A 24,624-nucleotide genomic window follows, 5' to 3' on the forward strand; every position below is an offset into this window, starting at 1 on the left:
ACGTGTATATGTGTATGTACACACAGAATTGGCCCTTGGTGATGGGCATGTCAGTGTGACTGTCAGTCAGTCGCACCCTAAACGAAGCTAAAGCTGTTCAGGAATTATTAGAGAGAGAAACAGAGACAATGAGATAGAAGAGACACAGGGGGAGAGACAAAAAAGTTTAAAAAAAGGTCATTTGAGGTCACAGCTCAGCCACTTTGTCTGATTCTAACCAAGCTTGGACCAGTGGAGCTTATGCTGTGTGCACTTTTGCTGACGACATAGCCTTATTTTCCTCTACTGAAAGAAATTTGGATGACGAGGTCAGGCGTGTAGGGCTCAAGATGAATTGGGAGCAGACCAACAAATTGAGGATAAATGCAAGACAACAAGAGAAGATCATAATCCATGGACAGGAGATTGAAGATTTGGACACATTTACGTACTTAGGAGTGAAGGTCTGCAAAGAAGGCGGTGGAATGAAAGACCCAAGAAACAGGCTATCAAAGGCAAGGGGTGCGTATACAAGGCTCAGAAAGATATGGAGCTCAAAGAACATCTCAAAGAGGACAAAGATTAGGCTGTATAAGACGCTAGTGTTACCGGTTTTGTTATATGGATGCGAGACATGGAAAATGAATTAAGGAGATGAAAGGCGATTGATGTTTTCCAGATTAAATGTTTGAGAAGAATCCTTAAAATTAGTTGGCAAGATCACATCAGCAACAAGGAGATACGTGGGAGAGCAGGCATGGAGCCATTGAGCAGAGAGATAAAAAGACGCAGATGGAAAATGATTGGGCACGTGTTGAGGGAAGATCAAGAGAGGGATTGTAACAAAGCGATGACCACAAGAAGGAAGTAGGAAATGAGGAAGGCAAACATGCATGGAAACAACATGGAGAAGGATGGTGGAGAAAGAGAGAGATGAGGGGGGGTGTAGGACATGGGAAGAGGTGCGGGTGACAGGAGAAAGTGGAAGAACTGTGTGGAGGCCCTATGTGCCACTAGGCACGAAGAGGGCAGATGATGATGATGATGAAAAGCAGTTGCATTATATATACAAAAAAGGAGAAAATAACAAAATAAGAAATATAAGACTAGAAGAGAAGGCTTGCGACTAAATCTGAGGATCATTGAGGCAGTTTCGTTTTATGCCGGAGGGAGGCAGTAATGCGCCATTGTAACCTCTAGTCTGTCAAACAACACAAGAAGAGGAAGAATGTAAAGTTTCGGTTTATATTGTGGAACGATGTGAAAATAAAGAGGAAGAAGATGTAAAATGGGATCCAGAGAAATGGACGAGTTAAGGTTTGATACATATGACGTTCTTAGATAGCACGCTCTGTTTAGCCTCGTATTAGCGCAGCATGTAAATTAACCTGTAATGAGATAATTCACGGTAAACCTTTCAGTTTATTATTAAAGTAATGACATGATAAAATACACACGTAAAGTTGACTGTTACAAGGACATATGGAGTGTATTTATGGCAAAATAATTTGATGAATAAACAAATGAATACACATTCAAAATAACCAGCAGTGTTTTTGTCTGTTAAAATGGTAAATTAATGTCATAGTATTTGTCTTATAGCAGTGGCCAACCATGATAAACTGATGGTCAATCCTCACATAACATCAAATGTCCCACTTCTCTGTTGTCTACGTATTCAGTAGATCACTTTGGCTGAATAACAGCTACTCTTGTATTATTCAGGGCTATAAAAATGTACTTGTTGACTTCCGGTTGTGGGACACGCCCTCCATAACTTGAGACAATTGTTGTCTTTTACTGTCACCTCAAGTGTTGCTTGATATTCTGCTGTTGTTGGTCTCCGGCATTTGTTTCATTTCTCAATTCATCAGGTCTCACTCATCAGAGCTGTGAGTGTGTGTAACATAATGCCGTGTCACTCTACAGTCCTTTGCTGGGCACTCGGCCACACGATGGTCCAGATGTCCTTTCTCCAAACCTGAGACCAAGACACCAAGAGCTGATCCCAACACCATGTGGCCCGGTGAGACGTTGCTCTTTTCTCCCACACAGCAGAGCCAGTCAGTAAATACATTCTAAAACCAAATCCAAGCATCAGAAGTACTCACCTTCAACTCACATTTATGTGCTCAATATAATGAAACAGGGAAGCACAACATACCTGCAACAAACCCTTGACCCTAGATCACAAATCCATTTGTGCTCACTAGGTAACAGTGAAATAAAGGAGGAAATGAGGAAGGAAGTCAAAGTGTTGGGCAACAAAGGAAAAAACATGAACATGAAACTTTAAATATTTGAAACTAAAGAATTACAAGAACTAGGCTCTCTCCCCCCCCCCCCCCCCCCCCCCCCCCCCCAGATAAAGGCTTGGTCAGAGCTGTCCTGCCCGGTGAAGCTCTACTTCACCTTAACCATGGCGTCTCTGCTCGCTCTCCTCGGCCTCGACCTGTACAACCTCTACAAGCAGCGCACAGCCACAGGGAGCGCTGCTGAAGAAAACTCTACTGTGTCAATCATCCAGCTGGTTGGAATCTGTAAGTTCCATCAGTACATTGGCACCAAAACAAACGTCTGTGTCTGTGTCTGTGTGTGTGTGTGTGTGTGTGTGTGTGTGTGTGTGTGTGTGTGTGTGTGTGTGCGTGCGCGTGCGCGTGCGTGTGCCCAATGCCAACAACAGCTGAGACAGTGAGTAATATCCAAATAAAAACAGAATGCAGGGATTTGACCTATACTTGATTCATACAGTACAAATACAAGATAGTAAATGTTATCAACCTTATTTTTTTTTGGACATATACACTCATTATAAATGTGATGCCTGCAACATGTTCTAAAAAAGTTGGGACAGGAGCAATGTTAGACTGGGAATGTTGAGGAATGTTCAAAAAACATTCCACTGCTAAAGAGGTTGTTCATGTTCATGTTCATGTGTTAAAGTGTAGGCATGTTCATGTTCATGTTCTAAAATAGTTGGGACAGGAGCAATGTTAGACTGGGAATGTTGAGGAATGTTCAAAAAACATTCCACTGGTAAAGAGGTTAATAGGGAACAGGTCAAGATTAGGTCAAATGAGCCTCCATGAACAGCTTGGTCTCTAGAACGACGGATGGTTCCAGGTTCCAGAAAGCCACATAGCAACAACTTCCAGACAAGCGGGTAACTCCTCTGAGCTGGAGAGACTCTGAAATGGACTGAAAGCACAGAGGAAACATGGACTGTGCTCTGATGAGTCCAACTTTCAGATTGTTTTTTAGAAATAAAGGATATCTCATATTTTCAGGATCAATGAGAAGAGAACCAGTCTGATTGTCACTAATGCAAAGTTCAAAGGCCAGTATCTGTCATGGTATGGAGGTGTGTGAGTAGGCAGCGTCTCCATTGTTATTATCATTTGTTTGCATTTCACACCCTGTCTCCACTCTGATATGTTCACACTCTGATGACACACTGTGGTGAATATTGTTCCTGCTGATTCATTTCATCCTAAATGTCATTATTGCCTAACTCTTGTGTTGGAGCTGGTATTAATGTGAATGACAAAAAAACACAATTATACCGTGGAGTTATATGGGTCTTTAGCTAACTTTAGTCCGGGAAATACCAGAACTACTCATGACTACTTGCTAACTACATTCCCGGTTTTATACTTTCTATATACAGATGTGTCATTTATGGATCATCTGTTCACAGCCATGTTAGTCATTCTGCTTATTTGAGATACTAACAGAAGCTTTGTAGATCATTTGCAGTTCTTATTGTCCTTTCTTCCTCTTTGCCTTCACCTTTTTGTTTTGCAAAAATTAATATATTTTCTGTCATTGCCCACCAGAGAGCTGTGGCTCATATTTTATTCTATGTCTCCTTCAGTATTCTGCATCTACTACATTATCCGGGGAATCCTGCAGGAGAACCGGCAGGAGCTGGTGGTGTTTGTCCTCAGTGTGCTGCTGGTCATGGTGCGATCAGTGGTCAACTTTGTTGTGTTGTCTTCTAAGGGTGAACAGGAGCTGCTGGTAGGTTGACCTCTAACAGACTATCAGGGCCAAAGCACGCCACGATTAATACTCTCTGAGTGTGTGAGCTGTAAAATAATTCCATTTAAGGTCGCAATCTGATTCAACAACTCCCTCAACACACACACAGATAAGATCCTTTCTCTGCTTCATACCTGCAGCAAAGGTGAACTTCTTGACTGACCTTACATCAGACCACTTAAAGCGCATTGATTGGTTTGATGTCATCTGAGCTGGATGAGTGGCTCATTGTAATCTGAACCTTTAAACCTCCTAGATCATTGTTTTAATTGTCAATGTGTCTTTACATGTCTTTGATTGAGACTTTGACTCTGATGCCTTTCACAATGCCTTTACACATGCACACACACACACACTCTTACTAGATTCTGGTTACAGGTATTGGGGTGAATTGTGTGTATGACTTCACTTGAAGCATTTGCCACGTAGCGCTCTATGATGGAATGGGAAATTGGTCAACTGTAACGTGACTGTTATGTAAATACATTGAGTATAGAATGACATAACATTTAACCCTGAAGCTCAGCTTCAACTATCAACTTCATCACTATCAGGCTTCTGAATCCATTTGTCAAAGCTCAGAGTAAATCAAGATACAGGAAATTTCTAGAATATAGAATGTAGACATATAGACATGCGATCCTTCAGTGTGAATATTTACATTTCTCATCAAACGAACATGAAAACCTGCATTTGCAGTGTTTTCACAGGATACTGTTGTCATGTTTTACAGGTTCGCTTTGTGTATATCTTGTGTATGGGCGGGATACACACCCTCTGCACTACGGTGCTCATTCTGCGGTCCAACAAGATGGCTTTCCGGGTCGGGGGGGCCTTGGAGAGTGTGCAGGAGCAGTACTTCCTGCTCAATCGGTGCATCTCCATGGTGACCTTTGATTTGCAGGCTCAGGTAGGAGTGTGTCTGTTCTCAAAGACAAGACATGCATGGGTCAAACACACTTTAGTTACACATTGTTCTCAGAGGAGTCCCTGATGCGTGCATGTTGATGCTGCAGTTACACAGGAACTGCTCCTCCCCACAACCAACTTTAGCCTCTTAGATCAATAATGTTTGTTTCCCTCACAAACACACTAAACTGTTGCATTTCAATGGTTCTCACCCCTGATATTAAAGTGTAGGCAGCCGCTTCCAACAAACGTTTCCTGTCCCAACTGAAAAAAGTGAACAAGTGGCTGATGAAGTAGAACAACAAGCCGGATAATGATCCATGTAATCTGTGATTATCAGGCGTTGGTAGAGGCCAAAGGAGTGTAAATAGTAATTAGACTCATCAGGTGAACAGAAACCCAAGTAAAAGCACGGTTAGCACTGAGTGAGCTTGATCTATGTTACAGATCCTTATTACATTTGTACAACTAATGCATCATTTTCACGTCATAGTCTCTTCAAAAATGGAACCTTGGTTATTGGTGAAAAGGATCACCTGTGTGGATTTTCAGTTGTGTCTTTGTATCCTGATCCTGACGGCGGGCTCGACCATGTCTGCTGTCAACATCATCATCCTAGCGGTTGGAGTGGTGTGGGCGTTGGTGACCTCTGCTGTGGGAGCAGTGGCAGTGAGTGGCCTTCGTACATTCACACTCACAGCAGCACACATCGGTCAGCAGCTGAGTTTGTTGGTTGTTTTCCAGGTTTTAAAGAAAGCAAAGGTGCTGGTTTGGGTCTTCTTGGCTCAGAGCATTCCACAACTAGCCTTCTTTGTTTACGTGATGTATACGGTGAGATGAGAATTATTCTTTTTATTTCTAATATGACTAAGTTCTTGGTTTATTTAATAAACCTGTACATTTTAAAATAAAGTTGTCCTTGGATTGTAGATTGCTGTGGAATGGTCCGTAGACACGTACACACTGGAGGCTGCTGCCATAACTGGAGCTTTGATTTCGCTGGTGATTAAAGTGGTTTTATTGTGGACCGTCTTCAGACTGCTGCACAGCTTTGGCCAGGGCCTGACAGAGACGAGTGAGTATCTCGTGTCAAACTGGCCCTTTTCTTTTGAAAGGTTCAGTCGCTGAAACATTAGTGTGACAGAGACAAAAGAAACCTTACGATAAAATACATTCTCACTCATTTACGATACGATACAATCATTTGGCAGACGCTTTTAACCAAAGCGACTTACACTACATTACCACCCTTCGCAGAGGGGGGAGCAATTGAGGGTTCGGTGCCTTGCTCAGGGGCGCCTCGGCAGGGGCTTGAACCGGCAACCCTCCGGTTCCCAAGCGGAAGCTCTACCCACTGAGCCACTGCCTCCCTTTAATGGTAATATTGAATAATGATCATAATCATACACACACACACACATATATCAGAGCCAACCTCTGTGTCTTGATCACGTGTCCCGACTTTCAGGATGTGTGTGTCTGCTCGGATGTTCCCGCTAACCTTCATGTCCCTGTTTGTAGCCGGCGTGTCATAAAGTGATGAAGAACCAAAGTGCACATGGTCGTTGTGATGGAGCTCCACCCATCTGATTCTCTTCAACATCATCCCATCATCACCGACACTCAGCAGACCTTAGATTTACTTTACAGCCTGATGTGATGAATGTGAGCTCAGTTTACTGTAGTCTATACTAAACTATACTGCAGCTGTAGACAGTACATTACATTACATTACATTACGATCATTTGGCAGATGCTTTTATCCAAAGCGACTTACATTACATTATATTACCACCCTTCGCAGAGGGGGGAGCAATTGAGGGTTCGGTGCCTTGCTCAGGGGCACCTCGACTTGAACCGGCAACCCCCCGGTTCTTAAGCGGAAGCTCTACCCACTCGACTACTGCCTCCCAGTAAATAGTTAACATAAATAGTGGAGTGGAAAAGTGCCTCAAATCTTCAAACTACTTCTTGTATGACCTTTCATTAGAAAGGTCATACAAGAAGTAGTTTGAAGATTTATTCTATTCTATTTATTCTATAGTTTTATATATAGTTTGATGTATTTTTAATGATTTTCTATTATTTCAAATGTTACTATATTAATCATTTAAATAGACATTTAAATGAATACATAAGTGACTGTACTTTCTTGTTTACTGCTCAGGGTGAAGACACCAACAATCTAACATCCTCTAAACATCATCACCTAAGAGTCCTTAACTCCCTCTTACATGTTATTTGGCTTGTAAATGCATTTAAAAAAAAAAAAAAATGTTTTCAATGACGGATGATATTGCCAAATCTGTGCTGCGCTTTAAAGCACATGCTAAGCAACACGTGTTTTTCAAGGTTTTAAATAAAATGTCAAAAATAAATGGATTGTTTTTCTCCACGAGTAAGGCTTCATTAAGACATACATGTTAGAATGGGATCTGTATGATATCTAATGACAAGACTTGCATTTACACTTTGCATTATTATATTGAATACCCGGGCCATAAACCAGTCCATGTTCATGAACTCAAAAATATTTGTATGCAAGGACTATAACCATCTGTGTTCCAGGGGCAGGAACCCATTAACAGCAAGATGTGACTCCATAATTTAATTAATAGAGGGCGCAAGAAGACAAGGCATTGTGTTGTTTTCAGCTTATTGGCAGGTAACGTCTCTATATGTGTCTCAGCTGTTTGTCGTGTCTGCGGCGTGATCACAATGTGGCCTGACTGGCCGGATTACATTCTGATCACAAAAGTGCATTACTACAGGTAAGGGCTCCAATGCTGTGCTTGTTTGAAATCTTAAATCAGACCTTTGTTTTAGAGACAATGCTAGAAAGCATTGAAAGAAGAATGAAGAAAGCATTTAACATGACAATGAACAAACAGTTGTGGGACATTTTGGAGACAGTTTTTTATACAGATAGAGGGGGAGAAAAAAGGAAGAGAAATAGGAAATAAATATTGACTGGCACATAAGAGTTGTGATACACATGTGGACAAAAAATGCATAAGGATGTATTATCACTGCTATTGTTGTTAAACTTTATACATAGAACCTGAGGTACTCTACCTGAACTTCAGTTCATGCTCTCCGTTTTCCCTCACAGCGATCGCCGCAATCAAACCCCGTGATCCAATCTGAACCAAATACACTTGCAAGTCATTTGGAAAACTAGATTTTTGCTTTATAAAAGTCCCCCTAAACCCAGTTGGACACATTAGGATGTAGAGTCTTGGAAAGCATTTTGAATAATCAATCATATTTCAGTGATCTGCAAAAACAGATGAACAAGAACAAGAGTAAGACTAAATGACATCGTGTAAAAAGTAGCAAACAGATTTATTATATCAATGATACATTGTAAACGGGTTAATAAACAGACTTTAGAAAATACATCTCATTCAATCACATACTGTATACATATATATTATTCATAGTCAGAGTTAAGGGAATGATTTCCTTTCTGCGCTCAGTTGGTCTGATGCACCAGCTTGACAAAATATCCACTTTCTACTTTATCAACACCTAGTTATTATATTGAAACAGGTACGTTTGAACAAATAATAACAAATATCCATTTCCAATAGTTCTGTATTTTATAAAACCATTTAGTGTATAAAACCTCCGCGATATTGATTTATGGCTTTGCAGACATGTTGAAAAAAATGGATTTCTGAGCCTTCTTTCTGTCTGGAATGGAAATGAGCTTGCTTATGATTGATCACATGTCACTCAGTTCATTCATTCACTTAGTCCCTTGCACAACACTGACACTCTATGTAACACACTACATAATCCAATTCATTTCTCCGGCGTCATGTGCAGCACACCGCAAACACAACAGTCAACATGTGGTCATGATGGATCTGCACAAAATCACAGATCTGAGCAGTTTGGAATTAAGAAGATTGCGTAAACCTTTAAAAATAAATGTTTCTTCACACCGTAGCAGTGTTTAAGGCACCGTTCGTACATTAGATCTGCTCTTCTTGATACGACGGATGGCATCGCATTGGCTTTTAACGATGTTCATCCGCGTGTACGGAATTCAGGAAAGGAAGTTCTTTTATATATATATAAAAAAAAAAAAAAAACATTTTCGAGAAAAGTGCAATTCAGGTGCCGCCTCTACTCAGTAAACTAGATTGTGTCATTAAAAAGGTAGATGTGTCCCTGCCACTTAGGTTCAAATAAAAGATTGAAAAGTGCTAGAATAGACCTGATAACACTCACCCAGAGGTCACCCAGAGGTCACCCTGTGGTTTTTTTTTCAGTCCAACATTGTCCAAAAATGTCAAGTTTTCCTCAAATTCCCTGTGCAAGAAGCATTTTGACTTGGAGCCGGAAAATCTGAAGGGACAATGAAGGAGCAGAGAAGAGGGAGAGCCTCCTCCTGCTGACAGGTGACAATTGTTACAACAACTTTACACCAAAGCAGGTGTATGGGCATAATGTCACAGTAGATCCCAGTCAAGAATCCAATTCAAAAGCAGGCCGACAATATTCTTCCACAAAAAAAAAGAAAACACGGAGGAAGGCGACGATCAGCTCGAGCCGACTCATCAACCGCTGCTTGGTCTGTCATTTTCCAGAATGTAGAATTTGAGAGAAGTCTTTGGATTTGGTAGGTTGCATGCCTGCCTGCCTTGCTACCGCGCCAAGCTATTTCTGAAGATAGTTTGGTGAAACCTTCTGTTCGTACGACACAAATCTGCACCGAGCAGGACTGAGCTATAAAAACAACAAGACTTTGGAGTACCGGAGAGTCTGGGTGCCACCTTCAGAACTCGTCCTCCTCGGAGCTGAGGTAGTTCTGCTTCTTCCTCACGTTCCAGTGCAAACACTGGGCCAGGCTCTCAAACCAGTCGTTCACCGGGTCCCGGAAACAGATGGAGGGGACGGGGTAGCAGGAAGTGGTGATGGTTATACTGGAGAAGGACGGGAGAAGAAGGGATTACTATCATGTCGCTGAGTAGATGAACTGTTGACAAACTGTAAAAACAGACATTACATTACGATCATTTGGCAGACGCTTTTATCCAAAGCGACTTACATTACATTACCACCCTTCGCAGAGGGGGAGCAATTGAGGGTTCGATGCCTTGCTCAGGGGCACCTCGGCAGGGGCTCGAACCAGCGACCCTCCGGATCCAAAGCGAAAGCACTACCCACTGAGCCACTGCCTCCCAGACCAACATGATTCCATTTAGAGCAACACTGGTTTATTGTTGAAGTATCCATGACTCACATGATTGGGATTATGTTCGGTTGAGTCACACAAAAAAAAGAAGTTGCGTCAGGCCCACAACGCAGCTTCATAAAAGTTACAAAACAAAGCAGTAGCTGCGGGGGTTAAAGCTATTGTGCCTCTGGGCGGATCATCATCATCATTATCATCTCTAACTACCGTCTGTCACCTGCTCTAGGTGCGGACTCACCTATCTCCGTGGCAGATCTCTTGTCTCTTTCTTCCATCGAAGGAGACCCATGCTGTGTTCCTTGCGTCACGTGAGAGCATGACCTGTGAAGCAACACGCCTACAGTGAGGTGACTGCTGCAACCTTTGGTAGGAAAGAGGAAATATCTGACGGATTCCCATCAGTGCTCATTTCCGCGGGAGTTTCCTCGTTCATTTGCAAACAGCGTATCCCACCCCTGACATGACACAAAAGCTCTTTGTTTAGGGTTTTCTGGTGTTGTAATAGAGACAATGAGGTTTAGTTTTTATGTAAAGCATGACAACTACTACTGGTTTAAGGATTTGGAGCGGAAAACCTATTTCCTGCAACATATCAGAGCAGTTCTACACGTACCTGCCAGTTATAAACCTTGTGTGTGTTGAGTGTGAAATCCAGGAACTTCTGTGAGTGTGTGTGTGTGTGTGTGTGGGTCAACTGTGTGTTCAGTGCTGGTGTCATCAGGTTTGATACCTTGAGCTCCACGCCAGCCGGCACCACGATGGGTCTGAAGGAGAGCGAGTGTGGGCAGATGGGGGTGATCATGATGGCCGGCACATTGGGATGGATCATCGACGCTCCGGCCGCCACCGCGTATGCTGTGCTTCCTGTGGGTGTGGATACTATCACACCTGATGAACACACACACACACACACACACACACAATATTACATTTCTCTGCATCAAACCCCATGCTGCGTTTGCACAATTTTAATGAGTTAAGCGAAAAAGTGTGAGGTAAGTTTTGAGTTTTCACACACACACACACACACACACACACACACACACACACACACACACACACACACACACACACACACACACACACACACACACACACACACACACACACACACGTCCTGGCCGTCAGCTTAACCCAGTGGATCCTACACACCGACACTCTCTTAGCTTCTCTCACAGCCAGAGTGTGTGTGTGTGTGTGTGTGTGTGTGTCCGCTCACCATCTCCCTGCACTGTGGTAATCAGGTGTCCGTCCAGGAACAGGTCCACATTGGAGAGGTAAGATGAAGGGCCTCTGTCAACCACCACCTCGTTCAGCACCTGACACACACACACACACACACACACACACACACACACACACACACACACACACACACACACACACACACACACACACACACACACACACACACACACACACACACACACACACACACACACACACACACACACACACACACACACACACACACACACTACGTTAGCTTTGATAATCCCACTCTCTTTCTATTCTAATGCCATTCATGAAACGAGGTTTTTTCTTTCTTTCTTGTATTCGTCTCTCATCTCTCCATTTTCCTGATGAAAGATAATATTTACTGTATGGGCTAGACTGCAGTGTCAACATAGAGAGCTACTGATGCAGCTGGGGACGAACAGACATGTGCGTGTGTGCGACATGTGTGCCATAGCGTGTGTAAGAAGTGAACATCACAAGAGAAACGCACAAATCCATTTTTTTTTTTTACGTCTGTTAAACTGATATGATTTAAGCAATATAATGTAGAATCAAACCGGGACGCATTTGAAAGTCCTTGTATCAGGAAAAGAAAATGAGCCGTTCTGTGTCATGTCTGGACAAAGTGTCGACACAAGGCTGCTTCGCACAAAGACTTGACACAGTCAGAGGTTGTGTGTCTGTGTGTCTGTGTGCGTGTGTCTGTGTGTTTGTGTGGAGCCGATTGCAAGTTGCACAGTCACGATGATGGCACGTCTTCTGAGCGTTAGAGAGCTCAGCAATAACAAACTCCAGTGCTGATCTGTGCTCTCATAATTAGGGCTGTTACTATATTTACTTTAAGTCTTTACCTTAGCAGCTTCTTACAGCAGAAACAGAAAATCAGTAATAGTTGTGTTGTTGGTAGACTAGCCTCCAACATCTTCAGCCACTGTCCAAACAGATATTCTGAAGCTGGGACTGATCATTCGTTCCTGGTGTCATGCAGAGGCAGTTGCTGTATAAATGTGCAATATTCCAGGCTAAAGGTCAACATCTGATCTCACCTGATACTGCACGGCTTTGTGGCTGCTCTCCACCTCTCTGTTGGTCAGAATAATGCCCTGCTCGTCCACCTTGTCCTTCTTCTCCCAGCTCTCTTTAAGCACTCGCACTCTCAAACGACTGCGTAGAACAATGGCAGCGTTTCCTTCAGCCGTGAACAAAAACAAAACGTGTTAAATATACAACTGGATACTTGATGGAGCACATGTCCAAGCTCAACCTGAAGAACGGGTTTGAGGAGATACCTTCAATGATCTGCGTGACCTGAGACTGATAGGTTTCAAATTTGAAAGGTGTGAGGAAGCCCAGGGAGCCCAGGTGGAAGGCCATGACTGGCGGAACACTCTCCTACAAACACACAACAAGGGAACGGAAATAGCCACGTGAGAACAAACAACTTCATTCGTCCCAAAACTCAAACTGATAGCAGCGACCTTGCTTGAATACCTGGAAGAGTGAGGAGGCATACAGCAACGTTCCATCTCCTCCAAGACAAATGATGAAGTCCACACGGTTAGAGATGTCATCCAGGTCTGGGAAATATCAATGAATAACTGTTAGCTTTGACTTAAATCGCTACAAATCTTTGTATATCCATTACCCGAGCTGCTCTCTTACCTTCTCTGAACGTGCAGAACTTCTTGGTGATGGCTCCCAAGTTCTCATCGTCTGAAACGGCTGGGTCCTCTAAGATTTTCATTTCCACGTAAACAATGAGGTTCTTCACCTACAGAATAATAAACAATGACGTAAAGTTAGCAATGTACCCGATGGTGGGCATTAGAACGAAAGTTATGACATCGCAACTCTCAATGCGTTTCATTTGGGGAAGTAGAAGTGAATGCAAGTGTAGAGCGTTTCTCCTGATGGTGTATTACATCATTGTTCCTCATCCATGAACAAGTCAGAACATCACATCCTACTGCCAGCACTGCAGATCCCATTTGGTGTTAGAGACAGTAGACGGTGATACCTCTGTGAGGAAGATGCAGAGCTCCTTGAAGGGCTGGAGCAGGCTGGCGTCTCGGACCTTCTTTATGACAAGGACACTTTTTGGAGGCTTGTTCCAGGTCAGTCTCTGGCTGGCGGGGTCCTGAATGTGCCTGAGCAACAACATACACATTTAGTTTACCTCAGGAGGAGGAGGAAACACACGGCGAGGATGATTCTCCAAATAAGAAAAGCTTTCAGAAAAGTAAGCAAATGTGACGAGCCGCTATGAAACGCACCTCCTAAACACAACCTGCTGTGTCTAAGATGGCAGGCAAGGAGCCACACGTTGTGATGTATTGCATATTGAAATGCTTTTGCTCAACGGTGTTACGCCACCTCCTTTGTTACCAGAGGAGGTGCAACCACGTGCTGCAGACGGTGTATGCTGTCATTTTGTCTACTCATTGAAAATACACAACGGTAGACAGAAACAGGGACCAGCATTGTTTTAATACGTGCGTCTTCTCTCAACAGAAAGGTTTCACTTATAGTTCTGTATTTACAACTTACGCAACCGCTATCAAAGTGAGTCCACACACTCCCACATAACCACAACCACCACCTGAAATCACTTCCACCATCTTTGTGTACTGGCGGTCTAGTCACTCACACACACACACTGGAAGTCCCATACAACTGACTGAATAACTGAACACTCAATGACATCTAAGACACAAACTGAACTTTACATTAAATCATCAAAGCACAAACGTACACAAATCTATCCATAAAGCAAAAAGAAGCAGTCCTGCATCTCATTAGCAGTTTAATAGGAAATGTCCTGTGATTCATTTAGAGTTCCTACTGCTGCTGCCGTTTACATCCACACCCTGCCCTTCCTCCAACAACACACACAAGTTGACCTGCAGGTGCTCGGTACACATCACAGGAATAACCAGGAATCACTTGCTGCTAAAGTTCAATTCAAATGACTTTGATTATTGAACGTACTACAGCCCGGGGTGTCTAACCGATGACTTCATTCTAGTGACATTTCTGTTCACTCTACTGGCTGAGGCTTTGAGGCACAGCATTATAAGACATTACATTACACATTTACTCTACTTACTTCGGTGAAGCTCTAAGAACACCTGGCTTGCAGTAAATCCTGTCTGCTCGGCAGGAGTTAATACTTTACCCATCAAACAAGCTGAACAAGACAAAGAAGATACTAGAAAGGACTCTCACCATTTCCACACTTTGTTGTTGTTGTTTCCAGGAGTGTCCTGCAGTATGCACTGGTTAAACTTCATCACAGTACTCATGTAACAATGCTGCTGCTGCTGCTGCTGCTTTGGGCTAAGATAACACAACAGCTGGAGAGGAGGATCGGTGTGTGTGTCCTGCACTACCACTTTAGCAAACGGCACGCAGTGAGAAAAGAGCTCATTCTGCCTTCAACAACTTCCTGAAAACTTAACACACATCCCAGCTCAATAGAGTGGCTCGGACTCTCAAGTTGTGGTCAGCGTTATGAGTCAAATGCTGGCTATTTACGAAGCTCTGAGCGTTTCTCCATGCAGCGTGGTTGAGCTCCAGGATCAGGAAGAGCCCCTCTAGGAGGATCCACCGCCTCTATATTTGTCCTGCTGAGGTCTTAACACTAAATCTTCCCTGGTTGCATTCTGCCGGTGAAGTAAAGCTAATGGGCATGTAAAGGATTACTTTGTCCCTGCCCCGCCCACTTTGCTGTTGTGAAACCACCCATTCCAGGAAAGGGGCTCTCCTATTGGACAAGGCAAAGTCCCCGGTGATACAACAGTGAGTCTTCCCAAAACAAGTTCACCCAGAGTAACGACGGGGCCTAGCATAGCCACATAGCCACATAGCCTGCTGAGCTAACCAGTGCAACACAATGCATGCTATGTATTCAGGGCTTTACTTATTATGTTATTATTGTTATGTTTAAAAAAAATAAACCCTTTGTCTTCATCAAATACCGTGGACAGTGTATTATGATGTGATGTCACAGAAGTAGCCCAATCCTCCTGAGGTTTTATGATCCATTTACTGAACAGAGACCATGTGACCTGATAAGTCTGCAGGAAGAGGAAGCCTGGGGTGAATTAGCTCAACCGGGTTTGTATGCAAATGAGGCTATAATCACATGATTTCATGTCATCCACTACCAATGCAGGCTGTAATTACATTTATGGATCCAATTATAAGAATGGAACAAACAACATATAATGACACTGTTAAGATGATCATGTGAAAATTGGTCACATGGCGAATAGGGCTTTCAGTAACCGGACTGGAACATCAACCAGTCAGCAGGGCTACAGCAGTCAGGGCTCCGGCTTGAGAAGAGGCAAAAATGGAGCAGACCTAATGTGGAATGTGGAGAGCTAAGTTCATCGCTGTATTCAGGGCGTTACAGCCTAAGGTGATGGGGAGGAGCTTGTTGACTGTGACACAACAGACAAAAGACATGCTGCCTAACAAATCTTCTGTGTACAGTATCAACATCACACCCACCCAGAGAAAGTGTGTGTGAAGTGAAGAAGCTGCTTTGCTGGTTGGGGATGTCTTGACAGTGACCACATTGCTCAACTCTTTGTTTGTCAAATCCCTTCTACTGCATCATGGATGGAAGCAATCGTTATTGGATTAGGCCCGACCAATAGTGCTAGACCCTCGTCTTCATTCTGATATAAACATAGCTTGTAACAGCTTTGGACCTGAGGCTGCTAATCTCACCAAACACAAACAGCACAGGTCAGATCAGGAGTCTGGCAGTCTGGACAGGCTTAGACTGAACTCTTCAGAGTCTCTCATAAATCTTCTTAATAATTTATCAAATAGGTCTAAACAACAGTTACAGCAGGATTCTCTCTCTCTCTCTCTCTCTCTCTCTCTCTCTCTCTCTCTCTCTCTCTCTCTCTCTCTCTCTCTCTCTCTCTCTCTCTCTCTCTCTCTCTCTCTCTCTCTCTCTCTCTCTCTCTCTCTCTCTCTCTCTCTCTCTCTCTCTCTCTCTCTCTCTCTCTCTCTCTCTCTCTCTCTCTCTCTCTCAACAGAGTGTGTCTGCAGTCCAGCCTAACTGGTCGTGCCTCAGGTTGTTTAATTTGGCCATTTTTAAGTTTGAAATTCTCCTTGCAGCCTTAATAAGATGGAGCACACAACAACAACAGCACAAGAAAAATAAAATACTAGCAGGTGTAATTGTCTAACGTTGACATCGTCACCAGTTTAGTTAGTTTCACACATTTAGGCACTTTTTAGGCACAACATTATTACATCTCCAACAAAGTCAGTGAGAGAATTGTGAAGTGTGGCTCACTTACATTACTGCGTGTGGATTCTGGAGCATACTTGCTTTAGGTCCAAATGTTGTAACTGGAATGGGTCCATGAAGAGTCCGCCTAAGAAGAGTCAGAGACAAACAAATGTAACGTTTCAAACTATTTGAACAAAGTGAGCAGGTAGCAAACACTGTACAAGTTGGAGCGGCTGAAGAGGTGTTGAGTTTGCCGAGGTGCCCTTGAGCATTATGTGCAGGTACATGTATGTAAAAAATGCATGTAATGTAACTGCATGTGTTAGAAGCTGAATTTCTCAAGGCTTGAGATACATAAAGGGTTGTTGTTGTTCTTCAAACCAGCTTTTTAAACATACAGACCTGAATCCAAACCTTTTGCAGTTAGGCTTTACGTTCGGTTGAAGTGGGATGTGCAAAGAAGAAACTGCGTCTGGAACGAATTTGATCTTCAATAGAGCCAAAAGTTCATCTGTAAATGTTACTTACGCCCTAAAACTTACTATTACTACAATTTCCTAACCTATTCGTGAATCCTGCAAAATGAATAGAATCGAAGACATTGTTTTGTTTTTCTGGAATGATCAATAAGAAAACAAACCCTACATCGCCCCCCCGCACAATCTTGAATGTCTCTTGTGTTCTATCACTTGGTTGATGGACTTGGATAAACTCCTTCACACCTACAGGCAATTTAAGAAAACACCAATTCACCAAACCTGCATGTCTACGTCCTGTGGGAGGAAACTAGATAACATGGAGGAAACCCGAGCCGACACGAGCAGATCGTGACACTCGACACAGAAAGGCCTCAGCTAGACTTGAACCCGGGTCCTTGTTCTTCGGGGTGACGAGTGCGGATCAATACGCCACTGTGCCACCCACGCAATTCATTCTGTTTGGTTCATTTGTGTGCGTTTTGCCAACAGCAACGGCTCCGGGATGCAATCTTTCACAACTGTTGGCAAACGCTACCAATTATGAAGGGTTTCTTAAGATGAGGTAACTAAAACTTCAATCCAATTCTATTTGTTTTTCTTATTTTGCACGTACTATACTTGTACAGTCGTACATTTGCACATCCAAAGTTTGGTGTAGACAGATTATCTGGGAGAAGGAAAAAAAAGCGTATATATTTTGTATGTTTCGTTGACAGGTGAGCCGACTTCAGTGAGTTTTGGAAATGTCAAAAAAAAAAGGAACTATTGAGACACTACAGCAAACCCATTCTGACATTATCTCACCCTCCTGTTGTTTCACCTCGCTTTCATCACAAAGGCTTTCAAAACAAATAGAAGAACAAAGAGAAGTGAGGGTGGAACTATATGCTTCTTTTATCTGTGCCAAGTAGAAGCACGCAATGTGTCATATTCACAGAGAGCGATGGGAGAGTGGGGTTTATTACAACAGGTTAGACCGTTCTATATCTTTGATTAGGTAGGGCAGCTTATTTCCTTACTGACAAGAAATTACACCGTTTCCTTCTTGGTTTAGACACCAATCATTAATCAGTTCTTTGTGTGTGTGAACAGCTAAACCTGGGGTATTTACTTCCCCTTGTATGAAGCCTCATTTCACTTGTTAAAAACACACACCACACTTGCAAAACCCAAGAAGGACAACAGTTGAGGCATGAGACGTGCTATTTCCTTCAACCACCTTAAAGCCTGTAACGGCTGGAGGGACTGTGTGTACATCTTCTCACATTTTTGAGATGATGCAACAAGCAAGCTTTCAAATTCTTTCCAATGCGACGTGAAGCAAACCGGTTGTCTTAGCGCTTACAGCAGCAAGCCTAAACCTTTCTACAGGGCAGAGCACCTAGTAATTAAATGAACAAATCACAGAGACATTCTTCCAGGTGAACTGAAACAATGTTGCCAATCCTGACACACGGAAACATAAAACGAGAGAATGAGCGATAAGTAAAATGATAGCTTGAAAACTTCTTCTCAAATTCCAATTAACTTGATGGACCAGTTCAAATGTAAATTTGCCAGGAAGAGCCTGATGGTTTGTAACTGTCTAGGTGAAGATTATGCCAATATTACAGTGGTATTCCAGAATTGCATTTCCTCTTTCCAATGAGCCCATTTACAAGAAGGCTTTGTCATAACTTTTATGGCCCTGTGATTCACACACACACACACACGAACACCGCACCTGTATTCAGAGGAGCTGCCGGCCGAGGAGGCACTCAGGCTGCGGGTCTTTCGGTAGTGACGGGCCAAGTTGTGGTTGGCAAAGTCTCCTCCATCACACGCAGAACAGCAGTACGGTGTCGCCTCCCCTCCCACCTTCTCTCCACTGTCCATCTCCAAAACAGGCTGCAGAAGAAGAGAGAAGGCAAAGATCATTCATGAGGCTGCAGTCCAACACGAGCAGGCCTCCAGTGAGCTGCAGGCCACACAGGTACACTACAGCTCATTTGGTCCAATCACCTGGCAATGCAACAAAGATCAACAACAACAACTTGAGAACCACTAATCCATTTTATAAACTAAAATAATAACATCTCAAAAGTAATAAATGCTGAACTACTTTTTTTAATGATTTCCATTAAAGTAAAAGCGACATGTGTACAATTACAGAACACATGCGGGAATGAAAGTGCTGCGAAACCTGAGCGTGTTTCAGTGAGATTGAAGTTGAAATTGAAGTAGGAGAGAAGACTATTTCGTTGAGCAGCTAAGCTAAATGTAGCCTAATGCAGGTTCATAGACCAATTTACAGTATAATAGCGAATTTAACTACAAGGCACGACAACGTTTACTTGGTTAAATTCCAGACATAACTTGTCAAATGTCGTTACAGTACAGTTTAAACACAGACAGGCCAGCGGAACGCAACACTTAGCAAAAGGAACGGTGATTCTCCGGGTGGTTTTAAGTTCGTTGAGCCCGCTCAGCTCAGCTCAGCTCAACTTAGCTTAGCCTAGCCAGCGTCGGGTAGCTAACGCCTGCACAGTTACAAGCTTTGCGTCCTCTCCGTGGTCACTGGTCACTCTACCTTCTGCCCGCAGCGGTACAGTAGATCACACTGATCTGCGGCGAGGCGAAGTGCCAGACGGCGAAGGTTCTCTACTGTAAGATTACACCATTTTGCTTTTTAAACGAGCTGTCAACATCGCTTCCTCGTACACCGGCTCCGACCAATCAGAGGCTTGCTAATCGGTGACGTCAGGTTGGGTGACTTGAATATTGGACGGAAATTACCCAATTAAAAATCACGTTTGACTGAAAATAGCTAGTTCTGCTGCTAACGTCATCGATGTAATTGCCATTATTAAGTAATAAATCAATTCTCGCAGGAATCTGTAATAGGTTTTGTAATAAGTATCAAGCAAAAATCCATTTATTAGCTTTAATCTTGAATATTCATCAATATCAACCATTTTAGATTACTTGTTTTTTCACACATCTGACACTGATCTGAGTATGAATTGTTTATGTAGCAAGTTAATGTGCTACATTATTTATTTGCAATTCAAAAATCCTTCTGTAAAGCTTTACATTTCTTGTCATCCTATTCAAGTCATCATATTGGCCAGTTTATCTGCATGGTGATGCAATGAACATGTGTGTCCTTGCAATGACTGAATATTGTTTGACAAACGTCAGGGTCCTCACAGCTGAATATGGAGCTGAGGGACATACAGTTCAGGAGGCATTACTCAATATGTACAGTTGTGTAAAGCACGAACTAGCAATGCAGTAGGAGTTCAATCATTTGTCCCGCCTACAATAATCCCACAAACAACAACATCAATATCAGAGCCAACAATATTTTATTGTTCTTGTTATGTTCAAGCACTTCATATCCATTAGTCTTCATTCGTCATGTGAAACATTTTATTAGCAGCTAGAACGTGATGTCACCAGTAAACATACACACATATTTTTTTCTTCACAAAAGTTCATCAGTTTATTTGATATGGAAAAGAAAAAGTATAAAAATAACTTTTGCCAAGTTTCTTCAGTGCACAAGATTCTATTCGGTAAGTATCAGATGGAGGTGTAGAGAGAGAGAGAGAGAGAGAGAGAGAGAGAGAGAGAGAGAGAGAGAGAGAGAGAGAGAGAGAGAGAGAGAGACGTCCCACAATACTATTACTTTGATTACACGTTATTGCTGTTTGGAGGATACCACAAGTCGAGAGTCTCAGTGAGAGAGGGCAGACATCTATGCAGCAGTGCCACCATGTGGCTAATTGCCTTAACATCCATCTTAATTCACAGCTAAAATCCTCTTCACTGAGCAAGTGTGTGTTGATCACTGAAAGCCGCTGCGTTTGAGTTTAATCAAACTGCAAATCTTCAGCCTCGCAGCACCAGATGGAACTGGTTTGAAACATGCTCAAACACAACCCAGGTAGGCCTTGCCACAGTCTTCACATTTGTGAGGTGCAGTTATAGCCACACCTTCTGCACTCATGTTCTGTAGGTTTGGGCAGCACTGCTGGAACCATCAACAAGCTAGACTTCAGTCATAATTTGTACGTTTTTTTGTCTTTTTCTGAGGTTAGTTCAGCTGTTAACCTTTACCAGGTTAGTTCAGCTGTGAACCATTGTACTCCACTAGCTGTAAAATGGAATGTTAACAGGTTTAGTATATACTGTATATATACAGGTGCAGCTCAATAAATTAGAATATGGTAGTCTTCCCCATGATTGTGTCGTCACTGAACCAGACAGAGAGACAATTTAAAGGCTCAGGAAACCTTTGCAGGTGATTTGTGTTAATTAGCTGATTGAGTGGGACAATGTGAGTTTACAATACTGAACGAATATTAAAATGTTCTGAGATACTCAACTTGGGGTTTTCATGAGCTGTAAGCCATGATCATCACAATTTAAACAAATAAAGGCTTGGAATATTTCACTTTGTGTGTAATGAATCTATAAAATATGAGTTTCACTTTTTGTATTGAATTACTGAAATAAATGAACTTTTCCACAATATTCTTATTCATTGAGCTGCACCTGTATATAAACACACGGATACTTTATACATAGTCATTGATTCATTGGTCATCTAATGAGGGTAGAGGTTGTTTTAAATGCCAAATTCACAGTGCAATATAGAAATGTGAAAACATATACCAAGTCCAGTATCAACAGATTAAAGAGGAATAACACATTCATCCCTAAAATACTGCAGGACTGCCAAAGTATTACAAAAGATGTGAAACAGAACAAAATAAAAAAACAACCTTAAACCATGTAATGTAGTGATATGATCCACTTCTTATTAAGTATACTTTCCCCTAGGGCATGAATAAATTATCCATCCATCTATTTATCAACCTAACTACAGTACCTATCTACTTTTTGCAAGTCTGAATCTCTGGGTCAGAGAATGTGGCAATTACTTAGCAAACTATCAATGGGTGAAAATCTCCTTTAGCAAGGCATATCACACCAGTTTAGAGGAGCTCCACATATAGATTGAAATATACCACATTATATTAAATAGTTTACTTATGTCAAACAAAAAAAGTTAAAGAAATCAGGCTGATTCAATAGTGTATAAGAAAGTGTTTATTTAACTTAATTACAAAGAAACCAAACAGTCTGCGACATTCTAGCTTGGGTGGGAGCGGCTATAAGTGAATCACACTCAACACAGTAGGTCATCTCAAACTGCTTTTTATTACATCTTAAATAACAGTACATTTTAATATAGTTTCTATCTTGCATCCAGCTTTCCGTTGTACACTGACTGACTTTAAAATTAAATACAAAAGGTGAAAAGGGAACAGTGGGGGTGCAGAGCTCTACAGTTATTTGATGGAGAAAGAGAAAAGGAAAGGGAATTTGATTAATTAACAGTTTTTATTTTGTTTTATTTTTTGCCAACGCCAGGCCTAACGCACAATTACAGCACTTTTTTTGTACAGAATGTCGCAGAGAAAAAACAGAATGGAAAAATGTCACTACTGCTAAAGAAAGAGCGTCTGTTTACAAGGAGAAGGAACAACCGAAAATTCTGCCATTCAGATGCTGCAAGATTTTTTAAAACTTTTTTATTAAAGGACAGAAAAAAACCTGTTATAAAATGTTTTCTTTTTAAGTGGAATTTTGTTTGCTACAGAAGGAATGACAATTTATTTGTTCCGTTTGATTGAATGTTGATGTGAATGAATGTATGTATGTGGGTGTATACAATTCATACGTTTACATTACTTCTTAATTTGTGGAATCCCTCCCAAATATGGACAGAGTAACCATTTATGTGGTGGAGTGCTTCTCGAGTGCATAGCTTTGACATTTGAATTGAATCATGTATGCACGAGTAGCCAAGAACAAAAGGGGGAGAAAAAAAAGAATATAAATACCATTGTATTGATGATATATTCGACAGGTTATTTTCTTAAAGAAAAACATCAAAGGACTTAATTTCATATGCACCTTTTTAAGCAATTCTACAGCATGCGATTCTAAGAGATAACCCACCCATGGCAGACAACCAAAATCTTTTTTTTTGTTTTTAACTTAAAAAGTTTCAATATCATTATTTTCAAACATTGATTTATACAACATGTCATTCACAGAGAAGTAACTGCATTTCCAAGCACGGAATGGGCAACTCTGTTAAAGAGAAAAGTCCCGATTGCAACCGGGCTAAAGTGGAGGTACTCCCTACCAAATCACATCACCGGTCCCAACCACGAGCAACAAAAAAGAGGGAGAGAATTTTTTTTAAAAGGATTAAAAAAAAGGAGAAAAAAAAGAAAAAGAAATCAGGAAAAAAGGGTGGGGGGTGCATTATGATCTGATGGGTTAATCTTCATTTAATTATTCTACACTGTCGCCAGACAAAAAAGGTGTGAGAATGGTTAAAATGATTTGGGTGTATTTTTTTTGTTGTTTTTCGTTTTAAAAACGAGCATTCATTATCATAAACAGCATGTGCTTGGTTAGTTACTTTTTTCTTTAGACAATATTCTATATAACTTTAATTTTTGTGCAAACAAAGATTTGTGGACTACACGGGAAAAAGAAACAGTAAAAGTATAACGGGACTAAATATACAGAAGGACCAGCAGTGGCTTGAGGGCTCCCTGTTAAGATCAATTCTCTCCTCGTTTTGTTCTCCAGTGGGATAATGCTGGATTTTAAATGACATGAGCTCAAACTTTCAGTTTCAACCTACAAACACAGTTCTCGGAAATGTGTGTTCAGACTAGGAAATAAAGCAAAGCTTTGATCCTCATTTTAAACATTAACTGACAGTTCACTGATCTACTTCTCTTTAACAAAAACATTAAAAATAAAGAAAAATATACATGGCCGAAAAGCTATAAAGAGTCAGATCACTGCGGTGTAATAACCTTCACTCAAAGTTGTGTGTAATGAGGACACGTTTGCAAGGTAGTGGTGGCAGAGTTGGTGGTGGGGTGCTCATTTTCACTTTCTACCATATCAGATCGTGGTCCCGGGAGGAATGCACATTTTCCCTCCGTTCCATTTTCACTAAATCCTCTAAGTTTTTTGTTTGTTTAGTATCTGAGTGAGTGACAGACAATTGTGCTCTTTTCAATAAGGAGAAAGAATTTTGCCCTTGATAGTTTTTGGGGTTTTTGGATTCAGAATAACAATGTATTGAGAAGATTGGATATGCAATAAAATTGAACATTGGGGTGTTGGAATGGTCTTCCACTCAACTTTGGAGTCCGGATGCCATCTGAAAGAGATAACAACATATTTCCTTTATTACAAAATAGAATGAAAGTCTGCAACATTAAAAGACAGCAGGCAAATTACACAGAAAATATTGTGACAGACAGAATTTCCAAATGGGTTGAAAACACAAGAAACACACACTACAGTAGCTTAAAGTTTTGGTACTGTTCCAAAACAACGTAAAAAAAACAGACGACGTTCTCTGACATAAGCTGAAACTGACAAATGTAAGTTGCATTCCCCATTCTCTCTTCATATTTAATAGAACCGTATCG

General features: G+C 41.7%; 3 protein-coding genes across 8 annotated transcripts in view; 1 reads left to right on the forward strand and 2 right to left on the reverse strand.

The window, feature by feature from the left end:
- Nucleotides 1–359: 359 nt before the first annotated feature.
- On the forward strand, nt 360–7,324 carry LOC143013514 (uncharacterized). Of its 4 annotated transcripts, XR_012965146.1 has the most exons (11): nt 926–1,296; nt 1,909–2,005; nt 2,345–2,519; nt 3,854–3,999; nt 4,754–4,930; nt 5,482–5,598; nt 5,674–5,760; nt 5,860–6,004; nt 6,187–6,307; nt 6,451–6,594; nt 7,097–7,324. XR_012965146.1 is itself a non-coding variant. In XM_076167175.1 (10 exons), exons 1-9 carry the CDS (start codon nt 1,268–1,270, stop codon nt 6,285–6,287), a joined length of 1,074 nt encoding a protein of 357 aa, XP_076023290.1. In that variant the 5' UTR covers nt 360–1,267; the 3' UTR covers nt 6,288–6,307; nt 7,097–7,324. The 4 variants fall into 4 exon arrangements, 3 of the variants coding, with proteins under 3 accessions (XP_076023290.1, XP_076023289.1, XP_076023291.1); XM_076167175.1 differs by lacking the exon at nt 6,451–6,594 and having other exon boundaries at nt 360–1,296; XM_076167174.1 differs by having other exon boundaries at nt 6,451–7,324.
- A 931-nt stretch (nt 7,325–8,255) lies between these two features.
- nadka (NAD kinase a) lies at nt 8,256–19,811 on the reverse strand. Of its 2 annotated transcripts, XM_076166475.1 has the most exons (12): nt 19,677–19,811; nt 18,831–18,994; nt 16,696–16,773; nt 13,392–13,521; nt 13,037–13,145; nt 12,866–12,951; nt 12,664–12,766; nt 12,421–12,563; nt 11,355–11,454; nt 10,866–11,023; nt 10,374–10,456; nt 8,256–9,863 (listed from the first exon to the last, which is right to left on the reverse strand). In XM_076166475.1, exons 2-12 carry the CDS (start codon nt 18,980–18,982, stop codon nt 9,716–9,718), a joined length of 1,290 nt encoding a protein of 429 aa, XP_076022590.1. In that variant the 5' UTR covers nt 18,983–18,994; nt 19,677–19,811; the 3' UTR covers nt 8,256–9,715. The 2 variants fall into 2 exon arrangements, with proteins under 2 accessions (XP_076022590.1, XP_076022591.1); XM_076166476.1 differs by lacking the exons at nt 16,696–16,773; nt 18,831–18,994; nt 19,677–19,811 and adding an exon at nt 14,600–15,912.
- A 3,568-nt stretch (nt 19,812–23,379) lies between these two features.
- LOC143012999 (guanine nucleotide-binding protein G(I)/G(S)/G(T) subunit beta-1-like) overlaps nt 23,380–24,624 on the reverse strand; it is a 33,674-nt gene continuing 32,429 nt past the window's right edge. For both annotated transcript variants that reach the window (XM_076166394.1, XM_076166396.1), the window contains exon 11: nt 23,380–24,350. The gene's annotated coding sequence lies outside the window, so the exon portion shown is untranslated. The remainder of the gene's footprint in view (nt 24,351–24,624) is intronic.

This window comes from Genypterus blacodes, unplaced genomic scaffold (assembly GCF_046128005.1).
Source record: "Genypterus blacodes isolate CSIRO-AG114 ecotype Tasmania unplaced genomic scaffold, CSIRO-AGI_Gbla_v1 ptg000156l_1, whole genome shotgun sequence".
NCBI classification, from domain to species: domain Eukaryota; kingdom Metazoa; phylum Chordata; class Actinopteri; order Ophidiiformes; family Ophidiidae; genus Genypterus; species Genypterus blacodes.